We start from the raw sequence: 26755 nt of genomic DNA, 5'->3' as shown, positions 1-26755 counted from the left end.
TCAGAGGCCTTCATGACTGGTTAAACAGAGCCTACTGTGCTGCATTTCATAACATTAATCTTGCCATCCTCCCTGAGGGACGGAGTAATTGCTGCCTCTGTTCTGTCTCATGCATTGTCCACAGTCTTCGCTAATGCTTTGCAAGACATTGCTGCCAATGGGTTTGTAACTAGGCTGTACATAGAATGAGGAGTTGGGGTAAAACAGCCCTATTGGCCCTTCTGATCATATAGAGTTCTGTAGATTGAATGGGTTCATTATGTACAAGTGCATTATAACGGAGCGCTCTCTCGTAAAAGAAAGAAAATGATTAACTCACAGTGTGTTGTAAATTTAATACAATTTATAGACTTTTATATCGCAAGGGAGGAGATATGAGCTTACAAATGATTTGTATACATCTTTAGAGCCCTGCAAATCCACAGATATCTGTATCTGGCTATGGATATCTGTGGCTCTTTTTTGCATGTATATTTGCGGATGCAGAAGCAAATTTTGTATCTGCACAGGGCTCTACTTGCCTTATTTGTGTGAGGATGCTCACTGAAGTTAATAGAACTACTCCTGGATTAGCAGTCTAGGGTTTGGTCCATAGTGGACTTGTCCCATAACTCATGAATTTGGAGAGTGTTTACATTAGTGGCTCTCAAACTTATTTATCACTGTGGGCTGCTTATGCAGCTATCTTTGTGTTTTGTGGGTCAGTCTCACAATGTATATGCTAGCTGTAAGGGCCCAGGGATGCCACATGGGCCTCAGCTGTGTGTTGATTGGCTGCAAGTGGCCCACAGGTTGAGAACCACTGGTTCATATCTTCTGTGATAGAGATTACTGGGTCACACTGGGCCTTATCTGTTTACTGGGAGCTTGCCAATGATAATGATCTCGTGAGCAAGCCAATTCTTTTCTTGGGGCAGCCTCTTCCCAGTCGGGTGGAGGAGGCGGGACTCGAACCCACCACCCTGCACTCCTGAGGCGAATGCCCCACCCCGCTATATCTGGCGGGTCCCTTATCTTGCCTTTCTAGTGCGGCCATATGGTCTCTTTCCAAATGTAGCTTTTTTCCCTCCAAGAACACTTTTTTGTTGTTTCTGGTGCAGGTGAGTGCATAGTAATGGTCAAGTTGCATCTTTTAAAAAAGTGGAGTTGTATAAGATTCATGTCCTGTGTGGTAGATTCTGTACAGCTCTCAGGCCAGATTCTCAGCAGATGTAAAGTATCTCTGGAGTATCCCTTGCCTTTGTTTGCCAGAAGCTGGGAATGGGTGGCAGGAGAGGAATCCCTTGATGATTGCCTGTTCTGTTCATTCCCACTGGGGTACTTGGCACTGGCCATTGTTGGAAGACAGGACATGGGGCTATTAGTCCTACTTAATATGGGCTATTCTTATGTTCTTGTGCCATAATTCCATTGGTGACAGTTTACAAAATTTGAAGATCTAGATCTTCGTCTAATTAACCTTCTCAGTGCTGGTATGTTTGGAGGCTGAAGGGCTTGATCATGTATTTGTATGTAGTTCATGATGATGATCGCTTTAAATGTGTATGCAAAACCCTAAAAAGTATTCAAGTCACTTTAACAAAAAAAGTCATTTTATTTTACATAAGGGCTCATTCTAGCTAGAAAAAAACTGTTGCATATTTATATGTTTTAACAAAATTAAATAAGTCCTCTAGCAGCACTTTATAATAAATAGTAAATCTCTATTACTTTGAAAGTTGCTGCAATCACATGATTATACTGGCTTTCACAGTGAATGCTCTATTCCATTGAGATTTCTATAGAACGAACTACTATGCAGAATGAACTTTTAAAATGTGAGCAATTTTTTTCACTTTAAATGGTTCTAATAAGTCTCTATAAACTAATGGGCCACTCTTGCCAAAGTTGATTGTGATGTGACTTATACCATAAGAAGTGAGTTTTGTGAAGTTCAGCTTCAGATGATGCTTTTGGAATTAGCTGTATAGTTAGGGCTGTGAACTATGGAAAAACAAACCAGCTATCATTATATTATTGAACTGGCTCATGGGTAGGGGCCTAACAAATTTAGGGTCTATTTCGGTCAATTTCACAGTGATCAGAATTTAAAAATCATACATTTCATAATTTCAGCTATTTCAATCTGAAATTTACAGTGTTGTAATTATAGGGACCGTGAGCAAAAATGGGAGCGCTCTCTCTCTGTGTGTGTGTGTGTGTGTGTGTGTGTGTGTGTGTGTGTGTGTGTGTGTGGTGGGGGGGAGGAAGGAGGGCAGCAGCGTTGCAAGGTTATTGGGCGGGGGGGTTGCAGTATTGCTATCCTTACTTCTGCACTACTGCTGGCGGCAGCACTAGTTTCAAAGCTGGACTGCTGGAGAGTGGTGACTGAAGGCACAGCTAGCCCTGGAGGCACAGCCCCTGTCAGCTGCAGTGCAGAAGTATAGATGGCATGTTACTGCCACCCTGACCTCTTCAAAGCCTCCTGCAGGGTTGGATCCTTAGTCAGCCGCTACCAATCTCTGGTTGGCCAGCTTTGAAGGCAGCTGTGCAGAAGTAAGGCTGCAATGCGATGATATTGCCTCCCTTATGTCTGTGCTGCCACTGCTGGTGGTGGTATTCTGCCTACAGAGCTGAGAGTCACCTGAAATGTGCATAGTATAGGGTAAAAGTGCACCAAGGACCAGATTTAATGGGAGGAGATCAGATTTAATTTTGTTTTTTATGGCCATGAATTTGGTGGGGCCCTACTCATGAGGCTTGAACACTGATCAGCACTCATATAGCTTTACTACAGTGAAATGTGCTGCTTTTAGTGCCTCAGAAGCATAGTAGCATTTGTGGTGGTATTTTGGGTCTAATGCATAGCAACCAATACATTGTAGGAGTGGAAGAATGGGAGAAAATAAAACCCTAATCTTAACCAGTCTGTCATTTAAATTCCATTGTAGCTCAGCAATCCCTTGTTTAGTGTAATTTCCTCCCTGAATAAACTGAAATGTCAGCTAAACCTTACACTTTGCTGCACTTGCATTCTTTTCTGTGGCTTCATGGAGTTTTCATTTCAATCTCTCTCTCTTGTTTTCCTGTTTTTCTTTTTTGGTGGGTGCCCTGAATCTCTCAAGCAGTTCAGGAGGCCGAGCGGGAAGATGTAAAGGTGGTATCAGATGCACAAGCTCCAAAATCGACTAAAAAAACCAAGGCAGCAGCTGCAAGCTGTCAAACTGGCAGTACAAGAAAGGAGAAAAAGGGGAAACACAAAGGTTAGCTGCATGCTGCTGAATATCAAACATTGGGTTGAGTGGCAAGTTGCTTCTGTAATTTTTAAAGATTCTTTGAGTGTTTGTGATGTTGTGATAGCTGACAACTGTTTGAAAAATATTATTATACAAATGCTTGCACCACATGGGGAAATTTGCACTGCTTGGTCCTATTTTAGCACATGCACATTGGATTGAGGGGTGGTCAAGATTTGTCATCCTAATGGTTTTACAAAGTGGTGTATTAATGTAGCCGATAGTAAAAGAACAAAGGAACAAAATATGAATATAACGAGCACTTAAATGCTCAAAAGGTTTTAGGAAATTGTCTGCAGAGAGTCATGTTCCACTAATTACTTTTTTCAGGCCACTCTGAATTTGCAGAAATCAAACTTCAATTGCAGAAATTTCTGTCCAAATATATACTGAGTTTTAAAAGATGTACAAATTGAAGGTCATGGCCCCTTTGAAGTATTGGGAGTTTTGCCATTAATTGAAGTGTATAAGTAAGCATCTTTATGAAATAATTCTGGATGCTAGCTCATAGACAAACTAGTACTTATCCTGAAAATTTAATATCTAAAGCTGTTTGCAGAAACAAATACCCACCATAGACACTGTCAAAATATTAAAGAGAAATGGAATTACTGTCAGCATAAGGGTTAACAGCAGAATTACTTGGGAATAAACTGAGCAGGTGAAATAAACTCATTAAAAGATATATCAAAGACTTGGGTTTTTTTGTATGTCAGCATATGTATTTAATTTACCCTAGGATTTGTATCCTCACTATGTCCCTTTAAGCAGCAGGATGTGTTTGGCAAAGGTGTGAATTCATATTGTACTCTACAGTGACATGTTTTAAAGGTTTCTCTGATGTTTTATCTCTAGTGCAGGTGACATTTCTGAGCATGGCTCATCCCTTTGTGCTAAAGGGACCAGATTTTATGAATAATAAGCTAATTCAAACCTAATATATTTGAATTATATATGAGCAGCACTTGAATCTCTGTTGTAATGATTGTACTCTGATGTGTAATGCTTTTCTGAATGGCTCCAAGAAAGATGAAACTGTGATCAGAACAAAGTGATAAAGATGAGCATGAGGGAAATATTAGGCTTACCGAGAGATGGCAGGAGAAGCAGCCATAGGATGAGACTAATTGCTTATGTAGAGCTAATGGTTGCATCAGAGTTCTGGGTTAATAAATTCTGTGGCTCTATTCTATGTATTACAGTGCTTAAGAGCTTAGTCAAGACCTGTGATTATTAAGGTCTTTCATGCCTCTCCATGATAGTTAATAGGCATTGAGCCTAATTTTTAAAAAATATAAGCCTTCACTTAAGGAGCAAAATTAACTGTAAGCACAAACACTAGCAGTTAATAGCACCTTAGCTACCTGATTAAAATGACGAATCTGGCAGTTAGGCAGCCGACTGCAAACATTTGGACCTGCAATTAATCGTTGGGTACAAAACTGATTTGGGAGAGGAAGAGGCCGGGTTATGGCCACTTTAAAACTGTTAAAAACATCAGGACAAATTCTGTCTTGACTTACCATCCTATGCTGTTATGCCAATGGGATGCATATTGGGAAGAATTTGTCTTGCTCTTTATGTATCTGAGATTTGTAGTGTTGCCTGGAGGAGCACAAATAGATGAGAAAAATAATTGAAATCAACAAATAGAAAGGGTTATGCAAAGTGAGTATTGTACAGTATTATCACACTGGTGAACACAGACCCTTAGCATATTTTTTAAACACATACATTATTTTAAGAATTTTTAGAAGTATTATACACACATTAGTGTCTCTATTTCCCACTAAAGATTGCCAAGAGTAGGGATTAATAACTGTTTGGAAAAATGTTTTATCCCCTATCCGGTTGACTAAATGGAAATAAACAAGAGACAGTTTAAAAACCTTCATACAAATATTCAAACCCATGACTTGACTCTAAAGCAAAAACAGAGTAAGGGTTTTCAAGAGCAAGTCAGTTTTATGATGCTACATCCACAAATCTCATACACTTGGCATATAAATAATTTAGACATTGCTGCAGTGATGCACTAAGTGCCATGGGAAATGCTGTTTGCCTAACAGAGATTTTGAACCCTGAATCTGCACTCTGGTGGTATTTCATATCCTGCCATCTCTCTCTCATTTTATCTTTTGTGTTCAGTTTATTTCATTTATTCAGACTTTACCTGTTGCTGTGGCTACAGCTCACCAGCAGAATAGGCTTTTCTGATGTCTCTGTGTGTCTGCCACAGCAGTTCTCTTTGATAGGATGGGTTTGGTTTTTTTTTTTTTTGGAGGGGGGCGTGATTTATTTCATCATGGTTATTTCCCTGTTTTTCTTCCATTTCTTTGCTGTGACTAGCCCATCCTGTCCCACCTTTATGTAACATGGAATTGTGTTAAAATATGGCCAATAGGAAAGCATTTCCACTTGTAATGGAAGAGGTTCCATTACTCCATTTCCTCATTTAATGGGAGCAGTTTAGCTCATTTAGACCTGTTTATGAAAGCAGTGGAACATCAGGAAGAAAAAATGGTCTTCATCTGGGAAAATCCTCTTATCTCTGGGCATGAGAATACTCTTTAGACTGTCCTTTGGCCTGAACGTGACTGTAAGGAAATCATTATAGTTTCTGGTGCCAAACCAGGCACTCTTAGGCTGTGTCTACGTTGGTGTGATCTTGTGCAAAAGCGAATACTTTTGCGCAAAAACTTGCTACCTGTTTACACTGGCCCTGAGTTCTTGCACAAGAACACTGATGTTCTAATGTGTGAAATCGGTGCTTCTTGCGCAAGAACTATGATGCTCCCGCTCAGGAATAAGCCCTCTTGCATAACTGTTCTTGCACAAGAGGACAGTATAGACAAGCAACATGAATTTCTTGCACAAGAAAGCCCTATGATTAAAATGGCCATCAGAGCTTTCTTGCGCAAGAGAGCGTCTACACTGGCACGGATGCTCTTGTGCAAAAGCACATCTCTTGCGCAAAGGCACATGCCAGTGTAGATGCTCTCTTGCGCAAATACTTTAACACAAGAACTCTTGTGTTAAAAAGTATTTGCACAAGATCATGCCAATGTAGACGTAGCCCTGGTATAGAGACAGTGAAAGTGTAGTCACTCGTGGAGTGGATCTTGTAAAGACCTTGATAGGAGAATGGTCAACAAATATTGTAAATGATAGAATGGGAGATTCCCAAACTTAATTTTAGTGATTTTTGTCCTAAACCAAATGTCTTACTTATTGGCCCAAAAACCACCTAGGGGGATGCACACATCTTGAACAAATGGCTCTCTAAATTTTGGCAACTTGAATGTATTTTAAGAGTTATGATGGTCTTCAAAATGGATCTGTAGTTGTTTTGATTTATATTTTTTTATTTTAAAAATATTCCACTTCTTGGCAGAATTTTTCAAAGGCAAAGTTTCAGCCCATAGTGATTTTTTTATACATACAGCACAGTTGCAAATTCTTAAAAGGTATTTTTAAAAGATAGACTTCAAGCCATACCTGTGTTACTGTAACTTATTGAACAGTTGCTGAGACAGTACATTTTAATTATACTGAATTATGTGCTGATAGGTGCAAGACTAGTATTGGTGGTAGAGTCATTAGCACCACTTTATCTCATCACAATTCCAAAAGTAAGCTACATGTTGCACTGCCGATTTGAAATGCCACGCAAAGCCCGGGGTTGGCTGGGAACTCTCCAGCTGATTGCGGGTACTGCGCAGCATTTCCTCAGAACCCAGGGTCAGCTGGCCCCAGGTTCCACTTGTCCCCAGTTGACCTGGGCTCCACGTGGTGCTGCCGCTTTGAAACCCATCTTGGCATTTCAGAGCGGCAGTGCTGCACAGCTGATCCCAGGCTTAGCTGTGCAGCGCTGCCTCTTTGAAATACCCCTTCATCCCCCCCCCCCCCGTTTGCTGCCTCTATCTGATAGAGGCAGCAAGGGGGGAGGGAATCGACTACTTGACTGACTATCCGATAAGCATTTGCTCATCGGATAGTCAACTAGTCCTTAACATCCTTAGTTTGGCCTGTTTATTTTAAAACTGTGAATCAGTTGAGGAAAATGTAGACTCAAGGTTTGTACTGAATGAAATCCTTTAAAGGTTGCAAATCCTTTTCTTCAGATGGAAGCTTAATAAAAACAGCTGCTGCACATTTTTTTTATAAAGGATTCCCTTTGTTGATAAACTCAAAATCTCTCCATCTTTGATTTCAAAGCTGGCCAGCATTCCTTTGATGTATTCTACCGCCACCCTCAAGTTAGATAAGGAGCAGCTTTGCAGTGCTTCAGAATAATAATTTGCAGATTTGTTCCGTCAGCACACACCAACCTCTGAAACGTAAAAGATATCAGTGAGAATACCTGATCAGACTGTTGACTCATTTAACCTGGTGTCTCATCTCTGAAGTCTCATCTGAAACCATTATTACACTCCACTGATATCAGCAAGTTTGGAGAGGAAGGAGGGGCTTGTGTTGAAACACATCAGACTGCAACTCAGTAAATTTAAAGTTCAGGTCTCTGCTCCACCACAGGTTTTCTGTCTCACCTTGTGCAAGTTCTCAAGGCTGATTCGGCAAAGTGCTTAAGCATGTGCTTGAAGTTCAGGAGGTGGGTCATCCTGTTGTATTTCATGGAATCATAGAACCATAGAGCTAGAAGAGACCTCAGAAGGGCATCAAGTCCAGCCCCCTGCCCAAGGCAGGACCAATCCCAATAAATCAACCCAGCCAGGGCTTTGTCAAGCTGAGATTTAAATACTTCTAGGGATGGAAACTCCACTACTTCCCAAGGTAACCCATTCCAGTGCTTCACCACCCTCCTAGTGAAAGTTTTTCCAAATATCCAATCTGAACCTCTCCCACCGCAGCTTGAGACCATTGTTCCTTGTTTTGCCATCCATCACTACTGTGAGCAGCCTTTCTCCAGCCTCTTTGGAACCTTCCTTCAGGAAGTTGAAGGCTGCTATCAAATCCTCCCTCACTCTTCTCTTCTGCAGACTAAACAGACCCAACTCCCTCATCCTCTCCTCATTGGTCATATGCTCCAGCCCCCTAATCATTTTGGTTACCCTCCGCTGGACCCTCTCCAATGCATCCACATCCTTCCTGTAATTGGGGGCCCAGAACTGGACACAATACTCCAGATATGGCCTCACCAGAGCCGAGTAAAGAGGAATAATCACATCTCTGGATCTGCTGGCAATGCTCCTCTTAATGCAACCTAATATGCCATTAGCCTTCTTGGCTACAAGGGCACACTGTTGACTCATGTCCAGCTTCTCATCCACTATAATCCCCAGGTCCTTTTCTACAGAACTGCTACATAGCCAGTTGGTCCCCAGACTGTAACAGTGCTTGTAATTCTTCTGTCCCAAGTGCAGGACTCTACTTGTCCTTGTTGAACCTCATCAGATTTCTTGTGGCCCAATCTTCTAATTTGTCTAAGTCATTCTGGACTCTATTCCTGCCCTCCAGCGTATCTACCTCTCCCCCTAGCTTAGTGTCATCCACAAACTTGCTGAGGGTGCAATCCATCCCCTCATCCAGATCATTAATAAAGATGTTGAACAAAGCAGGTTCCAGAACCGAACCTTGGGGCACTCCGCTAGAAGCCGACTATCATCCTGCCATCGAGATGTTGATCACTACCCACTGGCCCTACCTTCCAGCCAGCTTTCTATCCATCTTACAGTCCATTTATCCAATCCACATTCTCTTAACTTGCTGGCAAGAATATTATGAGAGACCGTATCAAAACCTTGCTAAAGTCAAGGTATATCATATCCACAGAGCCAGTTATCTCATCATAGAAGCTAATCGGATTGGTCAGGCACGACTTGCCCTTCATGAATCCATGCTGACTATTCTTGATCACCTTCCCCTCTTTCATCAAATGCTTTAAAATGGATTCCTTGAGGATCCCCTCCATGATTTTTCCAGGCACTGAGATAAGACTGACCAGCCTATAGTTCCCTGGATCGTCCTTCTTCCCTTTCTTAAAGATGGGCACTACATTTGCCTTTTTCCAATCACTCGGGATCTCTCACGATCTCCACCACTTTTCAAAGAGAATGGCCAAAGGCTCCTCAATGACGTTTGCCAACCCCTTCAGTACCCTCAGATGTATTAAGTCCAGACCCATGGATTTATGCACTTTTAGCTTTTCTAAATAGTTCCTAACCTCTTCTTTCCCCACCAAGGGCTTTCCACCTTCGTCCCATGTTGTGTCACTGAGTGCATTAGTCTGGGAGCTAACCTTGTCCGTGAAGACAGAGGCAAAGAAAGCATTAAATAGTTCAGCTTTCCCCACATCTTTTGTCACTAGGTTACCGCCCTCATCCAGTAGGGGCCCTACACTCCCTCTGATCACCTTCTTCTTGCTAACATGGCTGTAGAAACCTTTCTTGTTATTCTTCACATCCCTTGTGAGTCACAATTCCAATTGCGCTTTCAACTTCCTGATAACTCCCCTGCATTCTCGAGCTATACATTTATACCCTTCCCTAGTCATCTGTCCAAGTTTCCACCTTTTGTAAGCTCCCTTTTTGTGCTTAAGTTTACCAAGGATTTCCCCGGTAAGCCAATCTGGTCTCCTATCATATTTGCTTCTCTTGCTACACATTGGAATGGTTTCTTTCTGTGCCTTCAATAAGGCTTCTTTAAAATACTGCCAGCTCTTCTGGTCTCCTTTCCCCTTTATGTTAGCATCCCAGGAGATTCTGCCCATCAGGTCTCTGAGGAAGTCAAAGTCTGCTTTACTGAAGTCCAAGGTGTGTATTTTACTACTTTCTTTTCTTCCTTTGGTCAGGATCCTGAAATCTACCATCTCATGATCACTGCTTCCCAGGTTGTCACCCACCTCTACTTCGCCTCTTAGCTCCTCCCTGTTTGTGAGTAGCAGGTCAAGCAGTGCACAGTCTGTGGTCAGATCCTGCAACACTTGTACAAAGAAGTTATCCCCAGCATTCTCCAAAAACTTCCTGGATTGTCTGTGTACTGCTGTATGGTCTCCCAACAGATGTCAGGGTGATTAAAGTCCCCCACGAGAACCAGGGCCTGTGATCTGGAAACTTCTCTCAGTTGTCCAAAGAAAGCCTCGTCTACCTTATATACCTGATTTGGCATCCTGTAGCAGACACCAACCACAACTCTCTGCTGTCGCTTACACTTCTAAACTTGACCCATAGCCTCTCAATAGGCTTTGCTCCCTCTATATACTAGAGTTCTGAGCAATCATACTGCTCTCTTAGGGTGTGTCTAGACTACATGCCTCCTTCGACGGAGGCATGTAGATTAGCCAGATCGGCAGAGGGAAATGAAGCCGCGATTAAAATAATCGCGGCTTCATTTAAATTTAAATGGCTGCCCCGCTCTGCCGATCAGCTGTTTGTCGGCAGATCGGGGCAGTCTGGACGCGACGCGCCGACAAAGAAGCCTTTCTTCATCGGCACAGGTATGCCTCGTGAAACCAGGTTTACCTGTGCCGATGAAGAAAGGCTTCTTTGTCGGCGCGTCGCGTCCAGACTGCCCCGATCTGCCGACAAACAGCTGATCGGCAGAGCGGGGCAGCCATTTAAATTTAAATGAAGCCGCGATTATTTTAATAGCGGCTTCATTTCCCTCTGCCGATCTGGCTAATCTACATGCCTCCGTCGAAGGAGGCATGTAGTCTAGACACACCCTTACAGTGCAACTCCTCCTCCTTTTCTCCCCTGCCTGTTCTTCCTGAACAGTTTATACCCTTCCGTGATAGCACTCCAGTCATGCGAGTCATCCCACCAAGTCTCCGTTATCCCAATCAAATTTAATGCAGTGGTTCTCAAAATGGTCCGCGAAACTGCTTTGAGAAACCTGCTAATGGGCCGCTCCGTTGTGTTTATTTACTGTCTCCATGCCCACAGAGTCTCACGGCTCTTATTGGCTACAACTCGCCGTTTGCAGTCAAGAAGAGCTGTGGGAAGCAGCGGCCCGGCCCACACTGCTTCCCACAGCTCCCCTTGGCTGTATATGGTGAATCGGAGCCAATGGGAGCCACCAGGCTCTGTGGCCACGGAGCTGGTAAATAAACCAGAGCAGTATGTTAGCAGGTTTGTCAAAGTGATTTCGCGGACCACTTTCAGAAACACTGGTTTAATGGAACAATTTAACATGCTGAATTTGAAGCAGATGCTTAACTGCTTGTCTGGATAAGAGCCTGAATTTTTCTGGGCCTCAGCACTCCAATATGTAAAATAGGGGTAAGATTTTCTTTCTCTCCCAAGTGCACTAGCTTGACTGTCTCTGCATTGAATTTTATGGGCCATTGTACTACCCAATCAATCTTATGAAGAATGTCCTAGGAAGAAAGAATTACTTTAGTAAATAAAAACAATTCTTATAAGTTCTTTAAAATTAAAATTAATTAAACATGCTTTTATGCTAATTAAGTACAAAGAAAACTTCTTACAGTAAAAGAATCTTTCTGACCTTGCAGTTCTTTCTCAATGACAACTTCCACTAGCTTCACAACTGTCTCAATTTAAAGTATCCAAAAATGCATGATCACTACTGCCTCAAGGGAGGCTGAAGAGATTTATGTTGCTCAGGCCTTTTGAAGGTAGATAGGTCTAAAGCAACATCACAAAAAGCTTGAACTGAGAAAACTGATTTGCCTTCTGTGCATCATGAATATTTCACCAAAATTTCTTCATGTAGCCTCCTTTCCAGTGGTTACAGTAATAGCTTCCCTATTTTCCTGCTGAAATCATTTGTTTCTTTCCACTTCAGGAGAGAAATTATAATTGTTTTAGTCTCTGGTTATTGTCATGTTCTGTTCAGAAGTCTAAGATTCTGTTAACAACAACAACAAAAAACCCAGAGTGTAGTAACCAGTCTAAAAAAATCAATGGATAATAGTAATAATAATAATAAATAAACAACTTTATAACTTATGAGCTCTTTGGAGCAGGAACCATTTCTTGTGTGCTTAATCAGTGCCTAGAACATTGCACATACTACCCAAATATACAGAACAATAGTTTCTCATTGGCTGTTCTGATGTTTCCAGCCTTTCTCTTGAACTCTGGGCTTCAGCTTCTGTTCTCAAAACCAAGGAGTGCAAAGACATGAGAATGTCAATTTTAACCAAATTGCTCTTGCTCGCTTTCTCTCCCAAAGGATTTGCTTAGCATTTAGTTCAGATCACATTTTTTTCTGCACTGGTTTCCTCTCTTGATGAATAATATGAAGAATTTTGCTTTCAGCATCATTTTAACAGGAAGGCAGAGACTTCCACATCAAGGATTCTGCACTTAGGAGATACAATGGCATTAAAGACTTTCTTTCTTTCCTCACAGTCTACTGTTGGCCTTTGCCACCTTAAATCCCTGCTCTCGAATCAGAAGATACAGGAGACTATAATATTTTCCCCTTGCACAATTAGCCACTCTTTGGGTAGGTGGTAGAAGGAGCAGAGTCCACAAAGACTAGAAAGTCAGAAATATAGAGGGAAGGTATGCATCCTTAAATTGTAATGAAATATCAATCAAGGCTACACAGCTTTTGACATGTTTTAAGAAATCAAATAGGTGGCAGTAAAACTGTTTATACACAGGTGTCTTATGCATTTACATCATGTGCGTCTGTGTGTATTACACAGACACACACCCTCTCATTCTCAAATAGGGTTCATTCTTATGTGAAGATGAGTTCTCCCCGAACACTTCCTTTGCTGCATAAGGCTTTCAGCATGAGACATTTTCAGTTATTTGTGTACAGTATTCCCTGTTGCTAACATTGTAGAGGATTTTGTTTCACATTTGTCTTATTTTCTGGATACATCTTCCATCCCCAGTACAGAGTCAGTTCCTGGGATAGTTTTTAATATGTTGTAATAACACTCTGTACTAATAATGCATTCCTCTGAATGCTGAAATTGATTTTCCTCCTCTTAATGCATGACTTGCCAGTGTAAGGTTTGTCCCAATGCCTAATATGTGACGGCCCTAACAGCATGGGATGCAAACACTGTTGCTTTGTATACAGGCAGTCCCCAACTTACGCGGATCTGACTTACGTTGGATCCGCACTTACGAACGGGGCTTTCTCGGCCCCGGAGCTCGAAGGCAGCGGTCAATCACCTCGACCTCCGGAGCGAGAAAAGCTGCTCCCGGTGCCCCTCGTCTGCTGGGGACCGTCTCCAGCAGACCAGGGGCACCGCGAGCAAAGCCTCAGAGGCAGGCACCCCGCTGCTGCGGCTTTGCTCCCCGTGTCCCTGGTCTGCTGGGGGGGGGGGGCGCAGCTAGTGTGCCCCCCCCCCCCCCAGCAGACCAGGCTTTTGTTGTGGACCCTGGGGCAGAGCAGCTGGGGCGCTGCCGGTTGGTCCCACAGCGCCGCTCTGGGCACTACTGGACCAACCCGGCAGCACCCCAGCTGCTCTGCCCCAGGCGTCCCCAAGTCAGCCGCTGCTGAAACTGACCAGCGCTGACTACAGGAAGCCCGAGGCACAGTTGCTCTGCCCCGGGCTTCCTGGAATCAGTGGCTGATCAGTTTCAGCAGCAGCTGACTTGGGGTTCTTAAGTTGAATCTGTATGTAAGTCAGAACTGGCGGTCAGTTTCAGCAGCGGCTGAATCTGGACGCCAGTTCCGACTTACATACAGATTCAACTTAAGAACAAACCTACAGTCCCTATCTTGTACGTAACCCGGGGACTGCCTGTATATCAGAAACAGCAACTCTAGCTTGATTAGTCTGGACTATATAAAATTGTTGGAAGCATTTAATCTGCCACAGATCAAAGTCTGCTCAGAAGGAAAGTGACCAATATTTTTAAAAATTGGATGTCTACAATTAGGTTCCTAAGTACAAAGATAGGTGGATAAATAAATGGCGAGGTACGTGAAAGTGGTGAGCATTTCATTGCCCCATTAATTTCAATAGGCCGGATGGGAATGGAGCACTTTTGACAGTCAGGTATCTGGTTTTAAAGCCTAGCTTTAGGTACTGATTTTATAAAATGTCAGTTAGCAAGTATGTGTATATGTGTACGGAGATAGGAATTGTCATATTGGATTAGACCAGTAATCCATCTATTCCAGTGTCCTGTTGTGATATTAATAACAGCACAAGGGCCAATGTATTTAGATATCTGGTAATGAATTGCAGCTGGCTTCACCAATTAACATGTATCCCAGTTCTTTAATGTTGGGAAATACATGTGATAGGTGTCATACAAGGTGTTGATGAAAAGCACATGACTCATGAGTTATTAAATTTATTGTATACTGTAGATGCAAGCAGCTGATGCAAAGGTATGGAAAGAAGCTGACATTTTAGTTCTTAAAATGTGTTTGCCCACCAAGACGTAGAAACAGTTGAAAAGGAAAAATTAGTAGCATTCACTCACTCCGTTTGTCCATGCTTGACCAGTTTTTTTCAGCCGAAGATATTAAAGAACCATTGTTGATCCCACAAATACCAGCCATTAGTAATCATTACCAAGTCTCCTCTCTGTTGTTTATTAAAGAACTTTGTGGAGCAGCAAGTTTAAAGAGGCTTTTATTATTTATGGTATCTATAAATGATATTATTACAGCTTTTAGGACTGTAAAAGTACACTTTTATGTGGCTGACGTAGCGTACTAAATCTTAAAATTAATTTACAGTCTAACTTGCAATCCTGGCAAAAATGAAATTGGCTTTCTATAGGGGAGGACTAACATCTCCACTATAAGACCTAATCAGTGATTTATTTATAGTTGAGGTGAGAGAGCCTGGTAAATTATGCCACTCTGAACATATTCTTCTGAGGCAGCGAATGTATTGTTCTCTTCCTTTCTGCGTTTTGTTCTAACTGGGATTTTCTCAGATTTCGGCCACATCTAGACATTGCTTGAACATAACAATACCTCCAAGGATATGTCTAGGCTACAGTCTTTTGTTGACAGAAGTTTTGTCAACAAATACTGTCGACAAAGCTTCTGTCGACAAAGAGTGTCTAGACTGCATCCAGTTCTGTCGACAAAGCAAGCCGCTTTGTAGACATGACAGTGTAGATGCAATAACACCTTCTGTCGACAGAACTCTGTCAACAAAAGGCGTTATTCCTCGTAGAATCAGATTTACAACTGTTGACAAAACTGCTGAGTTCTGTCGACATTATATTGACAGAACTCAGTGGCAGTGTAGACGCAGGTATAGTTTTGTTGACAAAAGTCCACTTTTGTTGACAAAACCCTGTAGTCTAGACACACCCCAAGTGTTAGAGGATTCCGCACAATCTAATGATCAGGAAACACTGGACTAAGAGTCTACTGACTTTAGTTCTATTCCTGAACCGGATCTTGGGCAAGCTATTTCACCTCCTACAATTTGTCTCTTTTGACTCTAATTTCTTTTGGGGATGGACTTTCTTATTATGTGTTTGTTTAGTGCATAGCATAAAGGGCATCTAATCTCATTTGGGGTCTCCTAGGTGCTGTTGTAATACAAATAATAAATTCACACAGTCATAGAATTAAGGTCAGAAGGGACCATCATAATCTTCTTTATTCTGCATGCTACAGGCTACAGAACCTCACCCGCCGTCTTCTGTGGTAGACCCATAACTCTGGCTGAGTTACTGAAGCTTCAGATTATGATTTAAAGACTTCAAGTTACAAAGAATCCATCATTTACTCTAGTTCCAACCAGCAAATGCCCTGTACTCCATGCTGCAGAGGAAGGGAGTAACCCCCCAGGGTCTCTGCCATTCTAACTGAGGAAAAATTCTTCTGGACCCCAAATATGGTGATCCGTTAGTTGCAGATCATGTGGGCAAAACCCAGCAATCAGACACTTGGGAAAGAATTTACTGCAGTAACTAAGATCCCTTCCCTTCCCCTCCCCCTCTAGTGGCCCATATCTGGCTGTTTCCTACAATCTATGGTAGACAACCAACTGTAGCATACCATCCATTCCATAAACTTACCAAGCTTAATCTTGAAACCAGTTAGATTTTTTTAAAAATAATGTAATAATAATACAATAGAGGCTTTAATATTATAATTCTTCTCGGTTTATAAACATCAACGCATCAAGTTGAACGACTAAATCTTTATGGGCCCAAATAACCATATTAGGCACCTACTAAATAATTTAGGTACCTAAATATGGTACCCAATATCATAAATAGAGAGGCTTTCTCTTCCCATTAGGGTCCCTGCTGACAAATAAGCAGTTTGGTGGGGTCCAACTAGAAGAAGACGCACCATCATTTTCGTGAAAAAATTCACAAGCATGAACAATTTTGAAAGACGTCTGCTGGTACCTTAAAATTGGTTTAGTGTGTGAAATTCAACTTATTTCTCACTTTAATGTGCTAAGAGTCTAAGCAATGTCTGATTGTGTTATACCCCTGAAATACACATGAAAAGGATGTGATAGACCTCAAGGAAATGGATATGCTATAATCAAAGGAGAAATCACCAAATCATTCTTCTTGCAGTGCTCATACACAGAGAAGACATACACACTTTCCATTTGATTCAGCAGTTCCGAAAACCACTAGTTCTGTAAAATAGCTTTTACACAGGAAAGTGTCCGTCTAGGGCAGGAGAGCTGCCAGCCTGGCCACCCAGGAGCAGGTATGCATGAAAATCAAGGGGGTCCACTGAGACCCCCGACCCTGAGCCCTGAGCTTACAATGGCCGTCCTGGGTCAGACCAAAGGTCCATCTAGCCCAGTAGCCTGTCTGCCGACAGCGGCCAACCCTAGGAACCCTGGAGGGGATGGACCGAAGAAAGTGACCAAGCCATTTGTCTCGTGCCATCCCTCTCCAGCCTTCCACAAACTTTGGGCAGGGACACCACTCCTACCCCCTGGCTAAGACTACTCCATGGACCCAACCTCCATGACTTGATTTCACTTCCCTTTAAACTCTGTTCTAGTTGTAGCCTTCACAGCCTCCTGCAGCAAGGAGTTCCACAGGTTAACTATTTGCTTTGGGAAGAACAACAACTTTCTCTTACTAGTTTCAAGCCTGCTACCCATTCCTTTCCTTTGGTGTCCTCTAGTCCTTCTTTATGGGAACTCAGGAAGAACTTTTATGAATGCACCCTCTCCACCCAACCCCTGCTTTTAGAGACCTCTATCCTGTCCCCGCTCCATCTCCTCTTTTCTAAGCTGAACAGTCCCAGTCTCTGTAGCCTCTCTTCATCTGAGACCTGTTCCCAACCCCTGATCATGTTAGTTGCCCTCCCCTCTCCCAGCCTTTCTCTTCCCCTCTCCCACCTCCTTTTCCCAGTCTCCCCCAGTTTTGTTCAATAAAGACAGAGTCAATGTTGGAAGAAACGTTATCTTTATTTTGTACATCAATAAGAAGGGGGGCTAGGGAAGGGTAAGTGGAAGGAGGTGAGGGAGGAATGGGGTACGAGCCCCTGATGGGGAGGACTAGGCTGGCTCTGCGGGCTTCTGGGGGTGGAAGCTCTCCTGCAGCCCCCCTATTGCCCCCTGTCCCCAGATCGCAGCCTGCGGCAAGTGCAGCCAGGCTGATGGCCGAGTGGTGTGATGTGCCCAGTGTGGGTACTCCGGGCAATCCAAGCCAGGACTGCTTTGCATGCGGGGCACCCCTTAGAACTGTCTGTCCGGGGTGGAGGTCGGGACCCTTTAAGCGCAGCCCTCGGCTAGCCTGAGACAGCATCTCCACGCTCTAAGTCCTCCTCTGATGCCCTGCCGGCACTGCTTCCGGCCATCCTTAAACCCTGTTCAGGGTCCACTCAATGTGGACTTGCTAGTTCGAATTAGCTTAGTTCGAATTAAGTAATTCGAACTAAGTTAGTTCAAATTAACGTTGTAGTGTAGACGTACCGTGAGGGAGTTGGATTTGTTAAATCTTCAGAAGAAAAGAGTGAAGGGGGATTTGATAGCGGCCTTCAACTTCCTGAAGGGAGGTTCCAAAGAGGATGGAGAAAGGCTGTTCACAGTAGTGGCGGATGGCAGAACAAGGAGCAATGGTCTCAAGTTACAGTGGGAGAGGTCCAGGTTGGATATTAGGAAAAACTATTTACTAGGAAAGTGGTGAAGCACTGGAATGGGTTACCTAGGAAGGTGATGGAATCTCTATCCCTAGAGGTGTTTAAGTCTCAGCTTGACAAAGCCCTGGCTGCGTTGACTTAGGTGGGATTGGTCCTGCCTTGGGCAGGACTTGATGACCTTCTGAGGTCTCTTCCAGCTGTATTCTATGGTTCTATGATTCTAGGGCTTCAGAAAGCTCTACATCAGCATCAAAGAGAGTATTCGTTGAGGCAGCATCAGCTGTGGATATTCTGAAGCCAAGCGGTTTTTGCTCCATGAACTCCCAGGTATACCAGTACTGTGTATACTCTCTTCCAGGTCACAGAGCTAGTCTGATCTCTGGGAAGATATCAAAAGGGTTTGGAATGCAAATGAATTGCTTGTCTTGAAGACCATTTTAATCATGAAAATGTAATTGCTGGTAGACTGCTGAGCTGTGTTTCTCAGATGGGATGACATACAAGTATTTCTGAATTGACAGTGATTAGCTTTTCAGTAATTCTTTGACTAGGCTTTGCTGTTGTCTGACAGGAATTGATGGCCCTGCAGCCTTTCAAGACGACATTCAGGAGGTAGGAAGTCAAATTCAGATTCTTACTGTGGGGCAGTCCAGCCACAGTGAAGATGACGGAGAGACAATGGCTAGTGGCCGACAACAAAGCAGGCAGGATCTTAGAGTAACCATGCAGAAAAAGGGTAAGTAGCCAAAGCTACCTACTTATGCTCCTTGTTGTTTACCCCTCTTTTAGTCTGGCAACTCCTTCTACTCCCACGGGTAGCCTGGTTCTAATCTAAGACATAGTCTTCATGTTCTTTCACCATTTCACTCGAGGTCTTTCCTTCAGTGAGTAATCATCATCCTTCTCTTGTTGCTCAGCTGTTTGACCTCCATAATAGTAATGGAGTTTCCCAATGGCCCATGCAGCAAGAGACCTATGTGCACTCTGGGACTTGGCTTTCCCATATTTCAGTGCAACATTGCAATCAAAGTGTGAAAGCTCTCATTCATGAATTTTACTGTCTGATTTGTAGGATCAGAGAAATCCACACACTTACGCATCAAAAAGGTGGAGGAGAGCTGTGAAGGCCACATTTAAATCAGAAGGCAGAACATTAACTGGTGATAGTATCAGTTCACAAATTCACATCTTACGTTCATCCTCCTAAAGGTGAAAATGACACTTCTGTGTATTCTGTGACGCTTCTTGGCAGCATATTTCTCAAATGTTCTGGGTTTCTTCAAGGGCAGCCCTGACTAGGGATGAAATGATCATGTGTGTGTGTCTGTATCTGTCTCCCTTTCTGCAACAATGTTATCTCTTAGCAGTGGTAACTTAGGAAGAAAGAAATCCTAAAATCTTCACAATGCTTTCCAGAAGCCTTCATGGTTCTGCTTTTTAAGCATGCAACCTTTGAAGTTAAGATGGCTTTAGCCAAAGTTGCTCTGTAGGGAAAAACTGGTGTTTTAAAAATATACACATAGTCCACAAAGAGCAAAATTTAAGTGAGAACTTGACTTGTGGAGAATAGATTGTTCTTTTCAAAATACCGGCTTCTTTTTGTAGAGCAGCTCTCACTGAGATTCATTATCTCAAAAGTTTCATACTGTGGATGTGAGCAATGCAGCCTGAAATGCACATATTTCTCCCAAGTTCCCTGGGTATTTGGATGTCAGAGACTGTTCTGACCAGCTTATTGGTTGCCCCTTAAATCATGGCTCAAACATTTTGAGCCAATCACTTGGCTCACAAAAATTGGTTGATATAGAAATTATACATAGAGCTCGGTGAAAAAAAAAATCTTCTGTTTCCTGATAAATTCTGCAAATTAACAAAAAATGAAATCTGTTCTGAAACAGAAGGCAAACAACATTTTTTAACTTTTCTTTTAAATCAAATTCCAAACAAAATATTTCATTTTGAAAAATACCTACACTTTATTCTGATTTTGACATTTTTTGTTTGCATTTTAATAATATAAAATCAAAGAAATGCCAAATAAAAAGTCATTTTGAAATGAAAAACAGAACTGTTTCATTTTGACGACATCAGAATGCAGTGTTTCACTTTTTCATTTTTTTTTCCTGGAAATGAAATTTTGTGTAAATCGGAAATTTTGAACAAAATATTTTGCTCTTGAAGAATTGACAATTTCTTAGGGGAAATGTTGCTGTAGAAAATTCTAACCAGTTCTAATTATAAACCAATGTTTAAGTTAAGTCAAACCACTGGTATCAAACCACTGGAATATATTATTTGGGGGCAGTCTCCTTTTTTATGTTAAAACTGGCATGCTGGGTAGGCAGTAAAGGTAGGCCCACCCTGCTCATTTTTTATGGCGGCATGCAGTGTAGTAGTCCTAGCACAGGAATAAATAGTGGTGTGACTGATAAGGCCTGGCTTAGGTGAATAGAATAAAGACGTACCTTTAAGGTGTGGCTGTATATGCAAGTACATACCCTAATGTTCTCACCGCACCCAAGCCATTCCTTGGGGGGAGGGATAGCTCAGTGGTTTGCTGATGTGATGCTTGGTCCTACTATAAGGGCAGGGGATTGGAGTCAATGACCTCTCAAGGTCCCTTCCAGCTCTATGAGGGCATGTCTACGCTTGTTCCCTAGTTCAAGCTAGGGATGCAAATGTAGCTGACTGAAATTGCTAATGAAGCAGGGATTTAAATATCTTGCGCTTCATTAGCATAATCTTGCCTGCAAGTTATTCTGCTCAACAGCTGATTTGAACTGGGAAGTGCGCTCCGGGACATGTTAGTTCAAACCAAGGGGTTTGATGTGAGCTAATGCATCCCATAGTGCACTTCCTGGTTTGAATCCGCTGTTGAGCAGACTAACACACGGGCGAGGTTATACTAATGAAGCGCAGGATATTTAAATCTCTTCTTCATTAGCAATTTCGGTCGGCTACATTTGCATCCCTAACTCGAACTAGGGAGCAAGTGTAGACGTACCCTGATATAGGTATCTCTCTCTCCCTCCCTCTCTCTCTCTCTGCTTTTAGCAGTGCAGTGTCCTGTGTTGCTGGAGTCTTTATCCTTCTCTGAGTGGGGGAAGGCTCTGACAGCAGGGAGACAGCAGAGAAAGAGTTGGGCTTCTCCCCGCTGGGGGCGATTGGTGGCAGGAAAAGGCTGTCAGCTCCCTGCATCTGGAGACTTCCCCTGCTCTCTCTCTGGCTGGCTGTTTGTAGAGACACATGCCCAGTACGCTGCCAGCAGTAGTGTGCAGAGCACACCTCGCCTAAAGGTTTATGCAGGAGACTTTAAATTAGGTCGCTGGCATTTAGCTTCATCAGTGGCTCACTCCCAACCCTATGTGGGTACAAAGCACCAGAAGCTGGTTTCAATCAGCAGAGGTTCCCTGGGATGTTCTTGTTGGATGGTGGGGTTTGCCATCCCATGGAGTGAGAAGGAGAAGTGTTAGCCAAGCCTTTCTCATCCTGGGAGGTGCCAATACCCATTGGGACACTTGTTTAAGGGCTGCGACTTCCAGGTGCAGACCAAGTGGTTCCGCCTTGTTCCCTGGACTGTTCCACAGTCATGTCACCATGACACTAAAGAACCATGCTCCTGTGGGACTCTTGAGAAGAGTAGTTGCCCATAAGCCACTTTCCGTTTGTTTATGGGTAGGTGGGGAAGGGGAAGGGGAAAGCCACATTAGGGCAAGGCTCATTGTAGGAAAGGCCTTGCCCTAATGTGCTTAGGCCTGGAATTGCTTAGGCCTGTTTTGAAAACATTCTGCTGTTTGACAGGATCTTTGTGGTGAGTGTCCAATAATAACAGATGCCTGTCTGCTCCCCCAGGAACACCCAACATGTCTGTTTCAGTTAGGAGAAGAGAGGTTTTAGAATACATTAGTCGCAGAGGCAATACTCTCCTTGCAAGGCAATGCCAAATGTTTTATTTGATTTCCCCATCTGCTGGAAAGTGCCACGACTACAATTATTCTCTTCCTGTGGGAAATATTCTGCCCTTTTGATGTTGATATTTTTAACATTGAGCCTTCCTTGTCACTGAATGAGTCAGAAGGACACACACACACTTCCTCGGATTGTAGCAAAAATCAGATGAAAATCTAACGTGTAGGTGCACATTTTTCGGTTTCATTAATGCCACTGTAATGATTGTGACTGGAACAGTATGAATAGTCTTAATTCTTCATTGCCAGCTGGAAGTACAATTGTGGTTGCTTTGAGATTGAGAGAAGAGATTTGTGCAGTACTTCGAGCAGCACACAAAATTGCTTTCTGGGAACAAAGCTGAAACAGGAGATTCTTTAAATCATTCTCAGGAGGTTTCCAAAAGATGCTTCAAACATTAGCAAAGGTTTGCTGGTGCTTACATAAGTGAGACCTGGGTAATGCACAATGGGTGTAAATACAGACTAAAATAAAATAGCTGTTCATGTCACTGCATATTAGTATGCTCAGCTCCCTGCTTATTTTTATGCGCCAGTGCCCATATGGGCCATGGAATGCTGAGGTTGCCCTCACAAATGTGGGATATAATTTGCATGTCAGTATTTGAAAAAATGCTTTTTTAAATCCACCCCAGAGCTGCTTTGCCAGACATGGGCGGGAACACAGCGCAACATTGTCATTCATTCCACTGCTTGACTTATTTCTCCATAAAACCCAGCCTGATCATGCCCCTGTGTATAACATCCTTCCATCTAATTGGTGGTCGGACTGGTGTTGATTGTGTCTGAATTATTTTCATTAGCATCCTATCATTTATTTTGTCACCTGCAGCGTCCCAAACATTGTAATTTTTCCAGTTGTAGCCAAGCCTGTACACTGATTTAATATCCTCCTCTTCTCCTAACCTATTCAGTCATCTTAAAATCATTTCACTTCACACCTGCCGTATTTCATCTTTACTGCTGCCAGCCTTCTGGGCCACAGCATAATACTGTTAGTACACTGCTTTGATACATTTGTCCTTTGATACCAAGTGCAGTGTTTTTCACAGTGCATAATTCCATCAATTTCCAGGCAGCACTTGTGGCTAAGAAACATTTCCTTTTAACCTCATCCTCGATAACGCCATTGGCACTGATTGAGCTTCCGAGGTATACACAAGATTCTACTTGTTCTATGACTTTGCTGCGGCTGCATTTTAGCTCTTTGTCTTTCATCCCTTTCCAAGATTCAGCTGCTTCAACTTTTGGCATTTATAGGAACTCGATAAGTTGACTACACCAATTTTCCAAGGTAGCAAAGGACGTTATTACTAATTCACATACGCTAACGCTAATTAGCTTAACTTCACATGGTTCAGTGTCATGCCCTCCAACTCATCTAACATTCTTAATATCCGTTAGAAAAGCAACTGTAATTCCTGGCTCTGGTTTGAAAAATTGGCTTAAAAAGCTTTTAAGGTTCTCAATGAGAATCAAAGAATGAAGAGGGGCATGTAATCACATTCACTTCAGGGAGTTTGTATTCATGTATGAGGATGGTACGTAAGTACCGGTCTTTGCAATGTGGCCAAAAAGCCAGTTAATCTATGAGCTCTGACTCCCTTATACACAAGGGCTATGTCTAGACTGGCATGATTTTCCGCAAATGCTTTTAACGGAAAAGTTTTACTTAAAAGCATTTGCGGAAAAGAGCATCTAGATTGGCATGGACACTTTTCTGCAAAAGCACTTTTTGCGGAAAAGCATCCATGGCATTCTAGACGCGCTTTTGCGCAAAAAAGCCCCAATCGTCATTTTCGCGATTGGGGCTTTTTTGTGCAAAACAAATCTGAACTGTCTACACTGGCCCTTTTGCGCAAAAGCTTTTGCGCAAAAGGACTTTTGCTTGAACGGGAGCAGCATAGTATTTCCGCAAGAAGCACTGATTTCTTACATGAGATCGTCAGTGTTCTTGCGGAAATTCAAGTGGCCAGTGTATATAGCTGACAAGTTTTTCTACAAAAGCAGGTGCTCTGTTGATGCCACTTTTGTTTTATTTATTTCCAAAGTAGGGAGAATGAAAGCAGTGAATGATGGGACCACTCCTGTTGCATTTCTTGGGGGTGCTTAGCCATGGGTATGCATATACTTGACCCCTGTGCAATTGAGAGAGGATGAGCATTTGAAGTTTTTGGAAGTAGCAACAAAATACAGGAAAAAATAAAATAAAAACTATGTCAAACACAACTGCCATCAGGGTCAAAATTCACACCTAAGAATATTGTCACAAGCATTTCCGCTAATATATTCGAGTCTATGCACTAGTTTGGATCAGTCTTTGCTTGCTGCAAAATAAATACTTTTACTTTATTGAATAAATATTCTTGTTGAATCTGTGTGTACCACTGAATTACACACAGATGAAGATGACAGAGGAGACCACAGACTCCCAATGAAGAACTCAGCCACAGAAGGTTTACAATGCGACCACGACTAATACATTTTGTAACCTCAGTTCTATAACCCAGCTCATTCTCCTTTAATTCAGATACTGAATGGGAGGCAACACCAGATACCATGGGCCAAAGATAAATTTGAATCTTCAATCAGGGGTGGCTTTTATAAAGGAGACTATCTGAGAGTTATGGTAGCAGAAATGAGAGCAGCAAGTCCATACTGCTTGCTGTGTGGGGCCTTGTGTCTGTCCTCTCGTTAAGTAAGGATTGTTCATGTGATTAAGGGTTTACAGAACCAAGACCATGGATTTTTTCCTTTCCCAGATCCCCATGCAAATACATCCTGGTCCACTTCCACCTCCCAATCCAGTCTTGTGGCCCTGGATCATGTGCCAGGTAAGTACAGAAGGAAGAAGTTAACCCTGCTCTACTCTTTGTTTGGCTTCAAGGATCTTTGTTTTGTATCGTCCTGTTTACTCTTCAGCATTTGAATTAACGATCGTGGAAATTCTTCACCAAAATTATGGAAAACAACTAATATTTTTGGAACATATTGTATAATCAAGCTGTAATTTCAGATTTGGACCAAAACTGAAAGGTGGCTTCATCTACGTAAAACTCTCTGGGAAAACCAGGCCCACTAAACTTCCTAGACTCTCCCCCCCACACCTACCAAGACCTTCTGCTTGTGAAATGGATCAGTGATCTAAGGCATTCCCTCTGTACGGATCTGATTTTTGCATACAAACACATACATAAAAACAGAGTTTAATTTTATGTTTTTTTTTCTTACGTCAAGAGCAGCCCTTAGGATATCATACAGAAATAGCTAAGGCCCTACCTTAATTGCAGGATTATTGTCAAATAATTGTGGCAGCATTGTGGACAAAACATAAAAAAAAAATCACAAAAGTAATAATGGACTTTTATTAATTGTGGTAATCTGGAAGAGACAAAGAAGACCTATTTGTTTAAGAATAATTTGCTGGAACAATACTAACATTCAAGTGTTATTTTGTGTCTGCTAATTTTTTTGATAACCAGACATTTTGCTGAAACTGTATTACACCCATTAATGTGTAGGACTGACAGCAGGAACCCCTACCCTGCGCAGGGTTGAGAGCCTAAGCCCCACATGCCATCAGCTTGGATAAATGGTATTAACAGGGGAAAAGTGTGTGTTTCAAACCTCAAAATCTATGCAAAATTGTGGATAATGTGACATACGCGAATTAAAATCAAAATTGTGGCAGAAGCCTAATATTGTGGGACCTGAAAATTCTGTAATAGAACAAATTAAATAGGACCTTAGGAATAGCTAATTATTAAATCTTACCAAGGTGAGGTGCATCTTCCAGTTATTTAGGTCCCAAAGCAAGGGGCTGCCCTTACCAATACAATTGTGGGATTTGTGCTTTTATGATCTCGGATTTAAAGCACTCAACTCAAGAGATTAGGATTCAGTTCCTGGCTCTGTATGTTCTTGGGTAAATCACTCACTCTCTGAAAATGGGAAGAAGACACTTCCTTTCCTCTCACCTTTTGTATGTTTTGTTTGTTTAGATTGTAAAGCTTCTCAGGGCAGGAGTTCCCTCTTACTATATGTTTGTACAGTGTCTAGCACACTGGGATCCCAATCTGACCTGGGTCTTCTAGGTGTAATAATTGAAGAAATACTAATCATAGTTTGTATTCTGCAGACAGGTCTGTACAGCTTTAGTCTTTTCACATTTCATATAAACCTGTTTGCTTACTCCTCAGGCATTTCAAGCAGCATGAATTTTGATGAAGAGGATGAGGATGACGAAGACAGCTCAAGTTCCTCCCAGTTAAACAGCAACACTCGACCTGGCTCTGCAACAAGCAAGAAATCAAACAAGGTTAGAAGGCAAAAGTGTTGCCTGTAGATTAATATTAACTGTGTCATTTCTTTCTAGACAAAATACTGGACTATGTAGCACTTTAAAGACTAACAAGATGGTTTATTAGATGATGAGCTTTCGTGGGCCAGACCCACTTCCTCAGATCAAATAGTGGAAGAAAATAGTCACAACCATATATACCAAAGGATACAATTAAA

At 42.3% G+C, this 26755-nt stretch overlaps 1 protein-coding gene across 6 annotated transcripts in view; it reads left to right on the top strand.

Moving 5' to 3' along the window:
- The window catches only part of TUB (TUB bipartite transcription factor), a 108758-nt gene that overhangs the window by 66908 nt on the left and 15095 nt on the right, over nucleotides 1-26755 (top strand). Inside the window, exons 4-7 of one of the 6 annotated variants that reach the window (XM_006126330.4) lie at nucleotides 3105-3242; nucleotides 18841-19005; nucleotides 25000-25071; nucleotides 26437-26555. In XM_006126330.4, coding sequence (XP_006126392.2) covers nucleotides 3105-3242; nucleotides 18841-19005; nucleotides 25000-25071; nucleotides 26437-26555 — 494 coding nt within the window. The remainder of the gene's footprint in view (nucleotides 1-3104; nucleotides 3243-18840; nucleotides 19006-24999; nucleotides 25072-26436; nucleotides 26556-26755) is intronic. The other 5 variants (XM_075928006.1, XM_075928010.1, XM_075928008.1 and 2 more) reach the window with 5 other exon arrangements.

Source organism: Pelodiscus sinensis, chromosome 4, assembly GCF_049634645.1.
Source record: "Pelodiscus sinensis isolate JC-2024 chromosome 4, ASM4963464v1, whole genome shotgun sequence".
Classification (NCBI taxonomy): Eukaryota; Metazoa; Chordata; order Testudines; family Trionychidae; genus Pelodiscus; species Pelodiscus sinensis.
This window is presented reverse-complemented; position numbering and strand designations above follow the sequence as displayed.